Source organism: Nilaparvata lugens, chromosome 4 (assembly GCF_014356525.2).
Source record: "Nilaparvata lugens isolate BPH chromosome 4, ASM1435652v1, whole genome shotgun sequence".
NCBI classification, from domain to species: domain Eukaryota; kingdom Metazoa; phylum Arthropoda; class Insecta; order Hemiptera; family Delphacidae; genus Nilaparvata; species Nilaparvata lugens.
This window is the reverse complement of record NC_052507.1, coordinates 59,561,108-59,578,216: the sequence shown is the minus strand read 5'-3', so window position 1 is coordinate 59,578,216 and position 17,109 is coordinate 59,561,108. Positions and strand designations below refer to the sequence as shown.

The window sequence follows — 17,109 nt, the reverse complement described above, 5'->3', positions numbered from 1 at the left end:
TGAGCTTGAATCACTACAAGTGTTTAAAACAGTTTTAGTCCAGTCACTATATACATTTGTACTTGCAATTTATATTGTAGTTCCGATTTTTTTATATATTTGGATACATGAGGGAAGTTCAGAACCAAATTCTTCATGCAAAATTTCCTTGTGCTATATACAGGGTGGCCCAAAAACCTCGCTTTTTCGGTCCATTTCCAGTTTTCAGCTATTTCCGCCAAATCCAGGGATCGGACGGAAAAATTTGCTCTCGCCTTTTTTTAAGGTTATAAAATTCGGAATGGAATGAGATCATTCGGAACTCTGTATCTCTTATGAGTAGGTCTACTGAGTTATGATTTTTCAAAAATGAGTGAAATTTTAAGATAAAAAGTCAATTTTGATGATATTTAGTATTTGATCAACAATATATCCCGATTGTTACAATCTAGATGTAAAATTCAAAATCCCTCTGCGCGTAATTTTGTGCTCTACAATCTGAGACTAGGTAGAGCGCTCTATCGCATACAGATCTCTAGGTACACCTGACAACAATGTTTCCTTGTGTTGTGAAAAAACACCAAATTTTTAGCTTCGACCATCATCACCATCTATATTGTCCTCACAGTGATATTTTGCACAATGATATGAGTTCATAAGATTATGTTCTATTAGAATCACCCGATAGATGCACTTCATTTCAGTATTTCCTAGTAGAGAGACGCGCTGAAGGACACCTCAAGGATGAAAATTTCAAACACTTATAACTTTGACACAATTTTATGCAGTGTAGATCGTAAAGCATGAATTAATCTATAATTTTGGAATCAACCATGAGTTTCTATGATGTAGTAGACTCTTTCTAGAAACTCTTTATTAACAGTAGAATCACGAAAAAAATGAAGAAACTAAAATGGCCATTTTTAAAATCTTTCACAACTTTTGAATCGTATTGGAATCGAAAGTATTATTCATGGCAGTAGAAAGACGGGGAACACCCTCACATCCTCACTAGATTTGAAAATTTCATTTGAAGCATTTCACAAGATATGCAGCTTTGAATATAGAAATTGGTCATTTTTTGTGTGTGGGAATATGGGCTTAAGTACACTCAACAATAAATTTTTCCATTTTTTGACCGAATTTGACTTGTAATGCATGATTTTGAACCGCCTTTATGAGCCAAGAAGAATGAAGTGTAGTACGATGAGATCTGAGAATTATGTCAAAAGTTATAAGTATTTGAATTTTTCATCCTTGAGGTGTCCTTCAGCGCGTCTCTCCTCTAGGAAATACCGGAATGAAGTGCATCTAACGGGTGATTCTCTTAGAACATAATCTCATGAACTTATATCATTGTGCAAAATATCACTGTGAGGACAATATAGATGGTGATGATGGTTGAAGCTAAAAATTAGGTGTTTTTCACAATACAAGGAGCATTGTTGTCAGGTGTACCAGGAAATCTATATGAGATAGAGCGCTCTACCTAGTCTCAGATTGTAGAGCACAAAAATACGCTCAGAGGGATTTTGAATTTCACATCTAGATTGTAACAATCGGGATATATTGTTGATCAAATACTAAATATCATCAGAATTGATTTTTCTTCTTAAAATTTCACTCATTTTTGAAAAATCATAACTCAGTACTCATTAGAGATACGGAGTTCCGAATGATCTCACTTCATTCCGAATTTTATAACCTTAAAAAAAGGTTCAGCAAATTTTTCTGTCCGATCGCTGGATTTGGCGTAAATAGCTGAAAACTGGAAAATGAACCGAAAATACGTGGTTTTTGGGCCACCCAGTACAAAGCACAAGGAAATTTTGCATGAATGTTGCATTAATTTGGTTCTGGACTACTCTCATGTATCCAAATAATATATTTAAAAATCAGAACTACAATATAAATTACAAGCACACCCTTTTTTGTTTATATTGACTGGACTATTTATAAACACAGCCTCTCTAGTAATTGAAGAGCTCCATTCCAAAACCTGCTAAGTCAAGAACATAATTTGTTGGCAAATCAGGAAAAACTTTTGCTGATTCACTGTATGATCTGTGCCAATGAATTGATAATAGTATAAGCCATTTCCAATAACTATATCTGTCTGTTATTGACAGAAGCGAAGCTGAGGTCTTAGTTTCGACTCGATCGGCATTTGTCTGTTTGTTTGTTAGTACCGCAGTTATTTTCCGATTTGGATGAAATTTGGTTTGCAAGTTCTTTGAAACAAAGCGCAGAGACGTATGTGTAACTATTCTTGATAGGACCTCCGGTTTTTTTTTAATATTTGAAAAACCGCAGACCACTTCCATCCAAAGTTACTTTTTCGTATCTGGCGCTTTGAAGATACAGCAATTCATGTTATAATTTTTCGCCTAGCTATATCACCAGGCCATTGTGGCGGAGAGCGCTAGAGCGTTGGTTTTCACACTGTGGGACCCAGGTTCGAATCTCGTTCCTACGAGATTTTTTTCAGATGATGCTAATTGTTTTATCTTATTCTAATAATATATCATTATAGAATAAGTTATCATGATTATAGATAGAATAATTAAATTGAATCATTTGCAAATCAATAATTAAATCAATCAATTTTGCAAATTAATTGGATAAATCATTTTTAAAAAAACTATCTATTGTATTGGAGTCCAATACTGCAGTTGTAGAAAATTTTTGTATGTAATTCGAGCGATAAAGTCAAGTTTTATGCTCTCAATACATAAATAACTATTGTTTATGTTACAGATAACTCAATTATTATTTTAGTTATGGACAATTTTTATCATCATAAAAATTAAACAGCTAATAAATCAACAACTATTTTATTAGTTGTAGACAATATTTAACATCATAAACATTTATTTAATCTCCAACTTCTTTTGTTCCTCTTTCAGTTATTTTTTTTAGTTATTTTTTAACTGAATTTTCAGAAACCGGAATCCGAGTTGTGGGCATTAACATTCTGCATAGGCATAACAAGCCATAACACTGAATCCACTTTTCATGAAAAACATCATTAGCAACCTCCTGTCATTGTCACCAACAAACCCATCTTATTTAGAATCATTTTCCGTCTGTTGACCGATTTCTTTTAATTATTAGAAAAGTTGTGAAAAAATATATGTTATTATTATAAATATGGAGACGATATAAAGGCACTTATAAAAGGCACTTATATCACCTTGATAAGTCCGGTGTCCCTGGAAACAGTGTCTCTAGCACTTTCAATGGAGAAAATAATAGTTCACATGGCTAAATCTTCACAATATACTGTACTTACTGTACTGGCCCTTCTCATTAGTTTGAAAGTTGTATTCATGAGCGATAAGTTGATGAACTATGCTCGTTTCAACTACAGTACTAATACGTTATTGGCCACACTCACATAAATATCAAGTAATAACGAGATTTATAGACAGTAATGAAATAACAAAAGTCTAGGGTCTAATTAACTGTACAATAATTGCACTGAGCTTGAATCACTACAAGTGTTTAAAAACCGTTTTAGTCCAGTCACTATATACATTTGTACTTGCAATTTATATTGTAGTTCCGATTTTTTAATATATTATTTGGATACATGAGAGAAGTTCAGAACCAAATTCTTCATGCAAAATTTCCTTGTGCTATATACAGGCTGGCCCAAAAACCTCGTTTTCTCGGTCCATTTTCCAGTTTTCAGCTATTTCCGCCAAATCCAGGGATCGGACAGAAAAATTTGCTCCTGCCTTTTTTTAAGGTTATAAAATTCGGAATGAGATGAGATCATTCGGAAATCTGTATCTCTAATGAGTACTGAGTTATAATTTTTCAAAAATGAGTGAAATTTCAAGAGAAATAAATCAATTCTGATGATATTTAGTATTTGATCAACAGTATATCCCAATTGTTACAATCTAGATGTAAAATTCAAAATCCCTCTGGGCGTAATTTTGTGCTCTACAATCTGAGACTAGGTAGAGCGCTCTATCTCATATAGATTTCCAGGTACACCTGACAACAATGCTCCTTGTATTGTGAAAAAACACCTAATTTTTAGTGTCAACCATCATAACTATCTATATTGTCCCACAGTGATATTTTGCACAATGATATACGTTCATAAGATTATGTTCTATGAGAATCACCCGATAGATGCACTTCATTACAGTATTTCCTAGTAGAGAGGCGCACTGAAGGACACCTCAAAGATGAAAATTTCAAACACTTATAACTTTGACACAAAGCTCGGATCTCATCGTACTACACATCATTCTTCTCGGCTCATAAAGGCGTTTCAAATTCAAGAAAAAAAGTTCTAATTAACATAGGTCCGAAAATGCTTGGTTACCAAGTTATACTGGGTAAAATATTCGTCTGAATTTCAGTTCCTCTGATGAAACGAAACCCTACGGATATTTGTTTGCTATTAATTAAGATGTACAATTTTTAGCGTACTTTATGTGAAATGAACTGACAAATTGAATAAAACCGTTTCTAGCCCTTTAGCTACAGTAATTTTCAAGATATGTGACGAAATACGCGAAACTTGGTCCCGAAAAACAAGTTCCTTTAAGGTTTGAAGCAGATTTACTATGTTAAATGAAAAATAGACAAAATCTGTTAAGCTCTATATTTTTAATGCGTTTTGTATGTAATTAAGGATTATTTTTTAAGGTTGCGTTTGTCTGTTATTCTACATCTTTTTCTTCGAAACTAAATTTTCTACAAGTTCTGTTAATACATTTTTTAACATAGTAAATATGCTTCAAACCTTAAATAAACTTGTTTTTCGGGACCAAGTTTCGCGTATTTCGTCACATATCTTAAAATTACTGTAGCTAAAGGGCTAGAAACGGTTTTATTCAATTTCTCAGTTCATTTTACATAAAGTACGCTAAAAATTGTACATCTTAATTAATAGCCAACAAATATCCGTAGGGTTTCGTTTCATCAGAGGAACTGAAATTCAGACGAATATTTTACCCAGTATAACTTGGTAACTAAGCATTTTCGGACCTATGTTAATTAGAACTTTTTTCTTTTTTGATGTGATGAATCACGCCCTGACTTATGGGCATCTATTTGTACACCTCGCTTTTAGAAACTTTTTACTAGTAGCATTTTTTCAAGTGTTTCGATTTGGATACTATCAAGTTATCAAAATGAAACACATTTTGAAGGAAAAACTTATTTTTATTATTTTCACTTTTTTAGATATAATCGCCTAAAGTTAAAAGCTTGGGGTATCCACTACCAAATCGATAGCAAATTATTTCATGAAATTTTGGGGATACATTCTCAAAGGCATTGCTTATAGAATTGCATAGCTTACTTGGGATTTTTTCAGAGCATACATTTTTTGAAGTTTATTTAAAAATAATTTGGATTGGGTTATATTTCAAAATGGAATAAATTCTACTTGAATTGGTATTCTAAGATATCAGATGGCCTATGTCATGAGATAAACGATATCTTGAAGAATGCATCCTCAAAATGTCATGGATCTATTTGCCACCAATTCAGAAATGGATTACCCCTGAAGATTTCAACGTCAGGTGCACATATCACTAGAAGTTAGAAATATAAAAAAATGTTTTCCCTTGGAAATGTGTACAATTTTGGTAGTTTGATAGTATCCACAATGAATTTCCTTAAAAAAATGTCACCAGTAAAAAATTTTACAAAATTGTGGTGAACAGCCTTGAACATTGATTGAATATCAATACTTCTGAGGATAAAACTGATGGCACCTACTAAAATGTATCAAGTTTTGAGTACACCACTCCGAATCGCTTGATAGCGACGTTTTCAACCATTTAACCAGCGGACCAGAGCTTGAAAATTCTTCCGCTTCCACCGCCGTCATGTGATTCGCAGTGGTATGAGCAATCCTTTGTACATGGAGTATTTAAAAATTCCATTCGTTTTATCAGGACTTCCTATAAAGGAGGTCGTGGTTGTATTTTTCTTTAGGGCTACTTTTAATATAAATCTGAGTACCCTTTTGAATTATTTTGACACGACATGTTTCGGCTACTAATGCCATTTTCAAGTCACCTTTTAGAGGTCCTGGATTTATCCTTGAAAATCTTAATATCCTAAATCAATGTTCAATCTGATGTATAAATGTATTCAATAATGATGAGTGCTAGAAAAGCATAGATCATCTAGTTTAGCACTTGATAAAACATATACTAATTAATGTAATTATATAATGAGAGTGTTTTATTACCCATTAATACCCAGAAGAAAAGCAGCAGGTATTTGAGGATTTCTGTTGGTGTTGTCGTCAATCATTTCTATGTAGTATGAGTCATCCGTTTCGTCATCGTCAGTTATTATAGCACCGATAGCCCCAGCCTCTTGAGCCCGCATTGTCTTACTTAGGAACGAGCATTTTCTGCAAAAAGTTCAAGGATGATTACGATAATTTGAAAAAAAAACTTTGGCATGTTTTTATTACTTCAGTTCTAAAGAAGAATGCTGCACAGCATCTTGAAAACTAAAACCTCTATATACAGGGACCGGCATATTAATCTGACAATTTTGTAGTAATTGTTATGATGGCACCACTGTCATTGAAAAGGCGAAACTGTTGTACATCAAAAGGTCTATTCATGCCATTTCAGTAGATTGTATGTCGTGGTCAAGTGAGCATTGAGCGTTTGGGATTGAAGCTTATTTTAAAAATAATGACTCAGTTATTTTAACACAGCGTTCATTTCGCAGACATTTCAATTTGAATCGACACGCATCGGTTCCCAGTAGGAATACGATCTTGTTGTGGGTAAAGAATTTTAGGAACACGTCTTCTGCTTTATAAACAAAACCAACAGGACGAAAACGGACTGTGAGAACGCCTGAGAACATTAACGCGGTAAGAGTAGCTATTATTATTAGCGTATGGCTTTGAATGGTGGGGAGACCCAAGGGTAGTTCCACCTCGCCGTATATAGTCCAAAGTTCCCTAATGGGAAACCGGACACTAAGGTTATAGTGAGCACAATACTTTAAATTTACACTTTTCACTTCGGATAAAAGTTCATTTTGATGTTAAAAAGTCCAAACATATACAAAACCGAAACAAAACACAAAACCACTAAGCCGAATTTAGAATAGCTTTTACACGGTCATCACGACGTTCAGCAGCGGAAAATGCTGTTGCGCTCGCCATTTCTGATCGGAGTGTACGACAAATTGTTCATTTCGACCTGAAATTCCATCCGTATAAGATAATGTTAGTGTCACAACTTAATGCAAATGATTGGGCACATCGCAGAGCCGCTTGCGAGATCTTTCTCGAAAATGTCTACCAGGATGCCATTATTCTTTCAAGTGACGAGGCTCATTTCCATTTTCGGGGTTTGTGAATAAACAAAATTACCGTTATTGGGCAGCCAATAATCCACAGAACTAAGCAAGTCATTCAACGATAAATTGAAGTAATTCCACAAGTGATGATTGAGTGAGCAATGGCAAATTTTAGAATTAGGTTGAGTGAATGTGTGAAAAGTAACGGAAAACATTTGGATGACATAATCTTCAAATAAAAAAAAAATTGTGAGTGATCTATGTAATTCACTGTAAATTGCAAAATTTGATCTTTAATTTCATATATTACGTTTTTTAATTGTATGAAACATACTTTGATTATAATCCCTCAAAAATCGTCAGGTTTTTATGCCGGACCCTGTATATATCTGGCAGTGGAGTACCGCTATTTAGGTGATTTTGGTTGTGGTGTAACGCGGCATGGATCCCATCTACTGGCTGTCCCAACTCACTGGACTGTCATGTTTATTAAGTCGTTCCTTGTGACCGTCTGCTGAAATCTCTGTTTGCTGAGCTGATGCTAATTGAGGGACATCGTCTGTTCGGCGCGGCTGTCTTGCGGTGGATCAGAAGTGGTGGATTGCCTGACTCGGAACATGTGTGTGTGTTTTGTTTCATAAGAAGGAAAGATGAGGTGAGAGACGATCTCCAAAAAATGGGATAGGCCTATAGAGGATGGAGACGATTAATAGAAGACCGGAGAAGCGTGGAGAGCTGTAGTGGAGGCGTCCAAAGCTCATATTGGGCTGTAGCGCTATGAAAAAAATCCTTTGTGAGATTACAGTGGTGACCTCCTCTACTAAGAGTAACTTATCTGAAAACAATGTTTTCTCTGACCAACAACCTTGTTAATTTTTATGATTATCAAGGTTAATGAGTTGAAAGTTTTAATAAATTATTTCAAGTTAGAATGAAATAGAAACACACATATATCGTCAAATTTATTCCATTATGGAACGGTTCTACAACATCGACAGTGACTCAGTGGAATTTTTGAGTTATAAGTTATTTGCAAACTAGTTTTGTTCAATACGTTTTTTTATTTTTTGTTTTAATCCCATTAGGTCAGCTCAACACCGACTTTTTAGCTAAATATTATAAATCAATATCACAATGTCGAAAACATTAAACAATGTCTTCATATACATTTTTGAACAGGTAGAATTTTTTATTACTTATCAAAGAAGTAATGTAACTTGGAGCAAGTGTTGTTCATGCAGACATAATCAAGCATAATGCTTGCTGATTTTATAAATGCTTGCGTCATTCAATATGCTGATCATGCACTAGCATAGAAAGACAAAATTATTTTTCAACACAAGTTGATTGAATTCAACTAACTGTACTCTTGTATCAGAGCATTATTATTGTTATGGAAAATATTTGTTTCAAAAAATACATGGTTTATATTTTTTACCAGATCCAATATTATTTTTGTTCAATATAATGATAACTTATAATACAATATGCTGAGGTTTCCAAAATAGAACAACAATCCTCGTAAGTGGTTTCCTGAAATTAAAATGTAGAAAAAAAGTTCAGGGGTTCTAGAATGCTTCGTTACCGAGATGATGGCTGCAGATTACACATTTTTCTTCAAATTTATAATTAATTTTGTGGCAGCATCATGAGGATAATTAGATACCTAACCACTTATCATGAAAATTAGCTGATAAATCAGATAAAATCATTGATAGAAGTAGGAAAGTTAAATGATTGTTGACAGCATTTCAATGAGAGGAAATTGTGGATAATCTAATTCTGTATACGAAAATGTTCAGTTACTTTTCATCTATAACCCACCCAAACATCATAAATCAGGATTCGAAGAGGACAGGACAAAAATGACACATTCAAAAAATCTATGCTTCGATCAATAAAATACCAGAAATGTGCAGTTTGAGTGCGTATTAAACGGAAAAGTGACTGAACATACTTTTTAATAACTAAATTATTTACTATCTCCGTTGATTCAAAATACGTTTGAACAATAAGTATCCTATTTATATCTCTTTTGAATTGGAAAAATACTTTTTTATTTCGTCTTTCGGAGGAGACGATAAGCCGTCGGTCCCGACTACCTAAAAAGTAGTCGTCATCTCTCATCATCATACCTCTCACTCATTACCCACGCACAAGCCTAAGAGCTTATGTGGGCATCAGCCTCAAAATTAAAAAAAATCATATTTTCCACATTATATGAACAATTATTGAAGTTACCTCCAAGTACCTCTAATTGATTTTATTCGATTCTCCAGCTAATTCCACATAAGAAAGGACCCCAATGAGGCCACCACAAAATAATTAAACTATAAGTCTAGTGAGAAATGTGCATTCTTCAGCTATCATCATCTCGGTAACAATGCATGAAAAGTTTACTAGAAATTTTCTATTTTCTACTTTCTTCTTTTTGATGTAAGGGAACCACTTACAAAGTTTTTCGGTCTGATTCCCTTTATACCCTATGTACTGATACTGTAACTGTAAGGGATATTAAATCAATATATTTTGTAACAGGATATCTATAGACCCAAGTAAATATCGAATATATTATTTGATAAATTTGATTGTTCACATATTCAAAATATGGTAGAAAAACCAGCCTAATAAGCTGTAGCATAAAGTGTTCATAGAGTGTTTTTATAAAAAAATAAAACTTGACTGGAGAATATCTCAAATGTCAGATATTTCTAAATTTTCAATAATCATTGCTCAACCAACTTGATTTATCAGTGAATAGCTTATCAAGTTCAAATTGAGTGGAAGAAAAGTTATACAAAGTTTAAAATAAACTATTATTGAAGAATGGTTGAGGAACGAAAAATAGAGAAACGGATTTTATAGCATGCGGTCCGTGTAACGAGGACACTAGCCTCTCAACTAATTCTAACTGAGTGGAATTAGTTGTTTATGTAAGTTTATAAGTGGTGTATTAGTTAAAACTAAATCAACTGGGGAAATGCGCAAACTCTTCAATTCAAAACTGGGCAATTTAAACTTGACACTGAAAACTTACCCTCTTTCGACAAGAGCAATGTTGCCTTCTAGATCTTCAGCATTTTTTGGATAACTGCATCCGTCACTTGGTTCAATAGGAACTAGTGGAACGCCACTCTGGTAAAATGTATCATTCTGAAAAAAGAAAAAAATACCTATTTTGAAATAACAGTCACAGATGATTTTAAATGTAAGTGGAAATGAATCTCCTAACACACGGAGGCAAAACTCGATTGATACTCTCAGTTATTTATGAAGCCTAACATTTTCATTTTTCTAAAATTAAATACAAATAGTTATGAATCCTCTTGCATGTTTACATACTCTTTTAAATTTATAAGAGTTGTGAGAGTAGAACTCAATGGATTTTAGTCAGTTGTAAACACTTGGATGACTTTCTATTTAATAAAAATAAAAATAAATAAACCTCTTGCATGGTTGCAGACTTTTCTACAGAGTGGAAGAAGAGCTCCATTGGATTTTTTGTCGATTTTAAACTATCGGTTACATGATTTTCTCACATACCGTAGTGGAAATATAAGTTGAAGCGTCATTTGAACTGTACAGAAACTCTTACCTGTAACTGCCCATCTATTGAAAAAGTTAATGAAATTAAATATCTGGGAGTAATAATAGACGAGTATTTGAGGTGGAGTCCACACATAACTTTCTTTTGCAATACACTAAAATATGCAAACTATAAATTTACAAAATTAACAACATTTTTAACTTGCGAAGTCTTCGGATGATAGATATACTATGCTTTTGTACAGTCATTAATTGATTCAATATGGTTTAGTTGTATGGGGTGGAGCCTATGATACTCACTTACTTAGTTTATTTTTTATTCAAAAGTACATTTTTAAAAAAACCTATGTTACATCCAAGTGAATCCCTCTTTGTTGAATTTAATGTAACGACAATAAGACAATGTTATTTCAAAAGACTTCTTAAACATATTGTTTAAAAAAGATAAATTTATAAGAACTGATAAACTGTTTTATAACTTAAGACCTGACACAACATTGAAATCTATTGTTCACGATTCAAGGTTGAGATTTATAGAAGACAGATTATGTATATGAGCACTAAATTTATAAATATTTTAACATTTGATTTTGAATTAAAAGTCCGAGATAGAATGATTGATACTTAGATTAAGGAGAGGTCTTTTTTCACTGGGAGCAAAATGGTGGTAGGCTAATGTCAATTTGATTGTTTTTTCTCATTAAATTTTGTTTTTATTCGCTTTTAAGCTATCTAGGCTATATATTTAATTGTTTATTCTTTTCAGTTGATACTTTTTTCAAGTTATTGTTTTGTTTTTTTTTCAAATAAATACTCCCACCAGCGGGCAAGATTTTTTTCTTTTGCTGGTGGCGCCTAAAAAATCCTACTTTTATCTTAGGGTTTCATGATTAATGAAGTTCTATTTTATGTTATTTCTTAGTTTAAGATATTGTGTTTTTGTTAAACTTAGACTAGGCCTAGTCTATTTAAAACTTTTGTAATGTATGAATTTTTGGCAAATAAATTTCAAATATCAAAAAAAAAGTTTATACATATAATTTTCATTTGTCCTAAGATTTCAATGCGCAAGTAAATTATAATCTTGATTAATAATAATGGATAATATTTGTATGACCTTTATTGGTGGTGAGTCCCTAACGGAAGTACCACCTCGCCTTAGTTATAATTTTAGCCGGATTTTAGTTATAAAATGAGACTCCTCACGACGGTTGTTACTTATCAACCAGGACCGATAGTTTAACGTACGCATCCGATAACACAATAACATCTTGTTTTGTTATCAGAAGGAATTTTTTTCAATCACTAGTTGGCACCAACCAAAACAATGATGAATTCTGTTAATGCATAAAAGTGTGCATGATATTACAATAGCATCTACTCACAAACGTAACACCAAAATCCTTAGCCGGCTTAGCTCGATAGGTAAAACTTAATTCTTCAGGTTCGATTATTTCGAAAAATATATCACCGCCTATTAGTTCAGCTGATGAAGCTCCATCATTTATCGTCAATTTTACTGAAAAATAAAATATTCTGTAAAAAACTTAGCCTATTCATTCAACTCATTTTTTGCAAATCAATTGACACCTTAGAAAATTGTCTGGAACTCAGAAAAGCTTTCACATAGCAGCACTTGAATATTATTTAATCAGCTCCCCAAGTTTGTGAAGGATGCTGCAAATAGGCCCAAGTAGTTGTAGGGCATGTTAAAGAAGCAAATATAACTATTTTTAACTAGATAGATCTATTTATTAGCTGAACTGGAGGATGAGTCTTTATTTTCCAATGAGATCCATGACTCAGGTACCAGAGTCGGGGAGATACCCCGAGACCCTCGACACAGTATATCTGATTTGCCAGTTTGCGACAAAGAACTGAAGTAGGCCTATAACGGAGATAGATTAGTGTAGATGTATTAGTATTTTCGACAAAAGTCGATTACCTTTTTATGAACAATATCCTACAGAAAACTCAACTTGAGAAACTAGATTTTATAGATCTATTCGTATTTCTACAGTAGAATATGATAGACTGGCTGAGAATATTTCTTTACTTTGTAAGTAGAAGTTACATTTTTTCCTCCTATGACACGTCACACATGTTTCATTTAGTCTGAAGAAGTTACACTACATGGCAAAACACGGGTTATAGTAAATAAGATATCATGTTACAGAGTAGGAGAGTACCTTAACCAGTTCATCATATTACAATTATAATAAAACCCGTACCATTTTGAAAAGTCAAATTCAAAACCCTTTAATCTTATCTCATGTATGATAAATCTTAAAATTATTCAATATTTTTATTTCAAAAGATACTTGCTTACAAATGATTGCAAGCTAGCCAAAATCATATTATTTAAATAGTAGATCTGTAGATTTATTGATATTGAAACTAGCAAGAAAATTGGTAGAAGTTTCAAACATTTACACTGGAGAATTTGAATTTACGAACACGGTATCTGAAAAGGAAGATATACCTTTAAAAATTCAAATGTACCGTAGAAAGTAGAAAATTGTTGTAATACCGTAACTTAGAAACTGTTGTAATAAATTACTAAATGAAACATAACCTTACCATCGCTTTCTGCCGTCATCAAAACGTTCAAAAACGTTAAAACACCAAATACAAAAGCTCTTATAATTTGCATGTTGTTCTCTTGTACACAACGAGTCGATAAATGATAATCTTTTGGAATAAAGCCAATTGATTACAAAATTACCCTCTTCAAAAAAAGATCTTCATATTCCACTTTTGACAGCGTATTTACGATGATTATAATAATTATAACTTTAACACCTTGGTGAATGATTATTTCCGTTTTTTTCAAGTAGATGAAAAGTTCTGGAATAACACAGTAATAAATATTCAAGAAAAGTTACAAAATTGTTATTAAACTGTTTTAGGTTAAGTTCATACTTCGAACGTCGTGCAAAAACTGAACTACTGATCAAAACAGCTGACTAACATTTTTCATGGCCTACTCAACTCATGGCCAGTACATACAGCCGATCAGCTGTTCAAAAGCGTACACTTCAACCCGTGTTTACATTGAAATCCCTATGTCGAATGGAATTTTTCATGAATAAACGTTAATAATTCAACTGATAACTACTTTTTCGAATAAAGGGTTGTTATTTTATTTTACCAATACAATTTTTATCTCTCATCATGAATTTCAAGGGTAGTAATCATTGAGTTCTCTTAATATTCTTAGTTATTGGTTAACCAATTTGTAGGTTACCCATGTTTTAAATTAGCTTTTTCAAATTCAAAACGTATTTCAATTATTGTAAAAAAATATAGTAATATAGTGTAAAGTTGAGTTGCTTGAGCTTTGAATTAGGCCTACCTATTGTTTTTTCAATTTTGATTACAGTATTGCTCAATTTCTACGAGAGGAATTACAACCACGGATTTTGTAGTATGCTAATATTTATAGCTTTATTAGATTTAAGGAATTTTTAGATTAAACATAATTTTTTTGTAAAGGTAAATTGGTAGGCTATCACTCATTTTATTATATAAGTCACTATTGGAATAAGAATTCTTATCAAATCATAACAAGAATGGCTTGAAATAGAAAAATTTTGCAGTGTAGGTTATCTTTAGTATTAAAACAGAACATACATTACGGTATCTCTAACAATATTATTATAAACGAATATATGTGATCAATGATAATACTGCTAGCTTACTCAGTAAAGGATTTCAATATTCAGCCTGATCCAGTAACTTACATGAATCATTTTTATCTAATCTGTTTCTACTCTTAACAAAGTGAGTTTGACACAATTTGAAAAGTGCTATTGAAACACGTTGTTTACACTGAACGCAACCAAGCACGCTTTCAGTGTGAGCTAGTGTTCCTTTTGCTCTTTTCAGATATTGTACGTTTCTTGTCTGCACGCTTGGTTATGCATAATTAAGCGCGCTCTTGCACAAATTATATCAATATTCATGATGGTCTCTTCTAACATGCAAAGGCTAGAGTCCCCCAGCTGAGTTAAGATTATCTGCTAAATGGCAGGGGAATCATAGCGCAATTAATAACCCAATTCAGTGTTGCTATAAATTTGTCATTTCATTCATTGAACTGTTATTTCATATGCTAAAAATGTGTATAAAATTTGAACATTTTCTGCTCATTTGGTTTTGAAAATCCTGATAAAACACAGATAAACACTGGAAACGCCAATTTCTAGCACACCTTCTAAGCCCTTTCAATAGCCTACATAACTAATACACCTCAAGTTACCTGAAATTTTGTACCAAACGTAAGAATTTTCTCTTGAAAGCTAAGAAAACGCTGGTAAGAGCAGAAAAATCGCCTATTCTGGGCGATATAGAAGTCAATAAGGTTTAGTTATTTTAAATTTCTAGACCCTATAACTGAACAACATTAACAACATTTTTCTGTCAATTCTTAAAAAGCGCATACCGTATTGGTCGTCTTTGACATTTTTTCCAATTACGGTCTCAGTCACTACACCTCCGAGTTTACGGAGGTAGTGTCTTAGTGCGCCACTAGAAGGTTGAACATTAACTATATTTCATTTGATAACTTTAAAGGGAAAAAACACTCACATTCTTTTGGTGTGGCGACGACCGTTTCGAGTTTCTGTTTGGCTTGAGAATGTACAACACCAGCACTAAACGGTCGTCGTTACACCAAAAAATGTGCTTTTTCAGTTTAAAGTTATCAAAATACAATACATTGTAATAATATTGGTAATAAATATGGATAATCAACAACGAATCAACTGAAACACGACTTTCTTACTTATCCGGGTGAGTAAATAGATTAATTGGTGAAAGAATGAGTGTCATTTTACTTCTACCTAATATATATTAATATAAAATATAATGTCAAAAACTGATATGTTCATACTTCATTCAGTTTTGAAGCTCTGCTATTTGAATTACAGCACGATCTTCAATAACTTCTCCTTTATCAATTACCCACAGTTGTGGGGTCAGAGGAAACACATACCGTAATCCAAAACACTACTGGCAGTTTAATGATTCTAAACTTTGAAGAAAGTATAGGTATATACAGTAGTTCAATTGAAATATTATTCATGATTGTAAATGTCATAATTTCAATAAAAAAAATTACGGTGTTAAACTATACAGTTAATTTTGTAGACCTACCAGGGTACGGTACACTATTTTATAAATTGTAACTCATTCTCTATTAAATGTATGCCAGCCATGAATCATATATACGGTATATATATATATATATATATATATATATATATATATATATAATATATATATATATATATAATTTTATCCTACATGATTTAAAATCAACACTTTTTTACTTGGAAGTTTTGAAATAATAATGAATTTAGTCTTAAACTCCAGAATAGAGTTGAACGCAACCGTAAATACATTGTACTTAAATTCGTTTAGAAAGAAACTAATTTAGTTTATCAACAATGTTTTTATAATTTATTTTTGTTCAATAACATGATAATTCTTATTTATAAACCATGCCTCTGCTAAACTTGATACTTTTGTAAAAGAAGTAAGTTTGAATTTGAATAAGCTATCTTGAAACAAGTAACCTACAAATTGGTTAACCAACAACTAAAAATATTAATATAATTCAATGATTACTACCCTTGAAATTTATGATGTAGGTTAAAATTTGAATTGGAAAAATAAAATAACAAGTCTTTATTCGTAAAGAGTGATTATCAGTTGAATTATTAACGTTTATTCACGAAAAATTCCATTCAACATAGGGTTTTCAATGTAAACACGGGTTGAAGTGTACGCTTTTGAACAGCTGATCACCTGATGGTTCTAGCCTTGTAGTTACGTAAGCGACGCATTTTTACAGGCCGGCTCAGTACGCGCGTCTCGCTGTAGGAATGTACCTCTAGTATAGAGGAGTATGCGCATGCGCTGGTAACTTATTTGTTAGAGCAGTTCCGTTCACTGTGATAGCTGTTACTGAGTTGTGACTTGCATTCAGTGGAACTGCAACTGATTCGCGGATGTACGAAAACATAATTATAATATAACATCTTTGATTCAACTTTATTTAAAAATCAAAACTTGTAACATGAACTCTTGAATTATTTAACTTGGAAATTACTTTCACTGATTCATTGGACACTGGAAACATTGCTGGGTTTTCAAGTTTAATGTATCAAATTTGTAAAACTATACACCGGCACTTTTTATGTTTCTTCAATTTCTGTTGATGACTATGATGCAATTTATTGTTCTATGTTCTATTCACTCATGCTATATTGTGGT

The 17,109-nt window shown here is 32.6% G+C and overlaps 1 protein-coding gene across 1 annotated transcript; it reads right to left on the bottom strand.

Moving 5' to 3' along the window:
- Positions 1-6,185: 6,185 nt before the first annotated feature.
- Positions 6,186-13,783, bottom strand: LOC111057327 (PRADC1-like protein). Its single transcript, XM_022344755.2, has 4 exons — positions 13,411-13,783; positions 12,216-12,349; positions 10,322-10,437; positions 6,186-6,373 (listed from the first exon to the last, which is right to left on the bottom strand). The coding sequence occupies exons 1-4, from the start codon at positions 13,481-13,483 to the stop codon at positions 6,202-6,204; spliced, it is 495 nt and encodes a 164-aa protein (XP_022200447.2). The 5' UTR covers positions 13,484-13,783; the 3' UTR covers positions 6,186-6,201.
- Between the last annotated feature and the right edge of the window lie 3,326 nt (positions 13,784-17,109).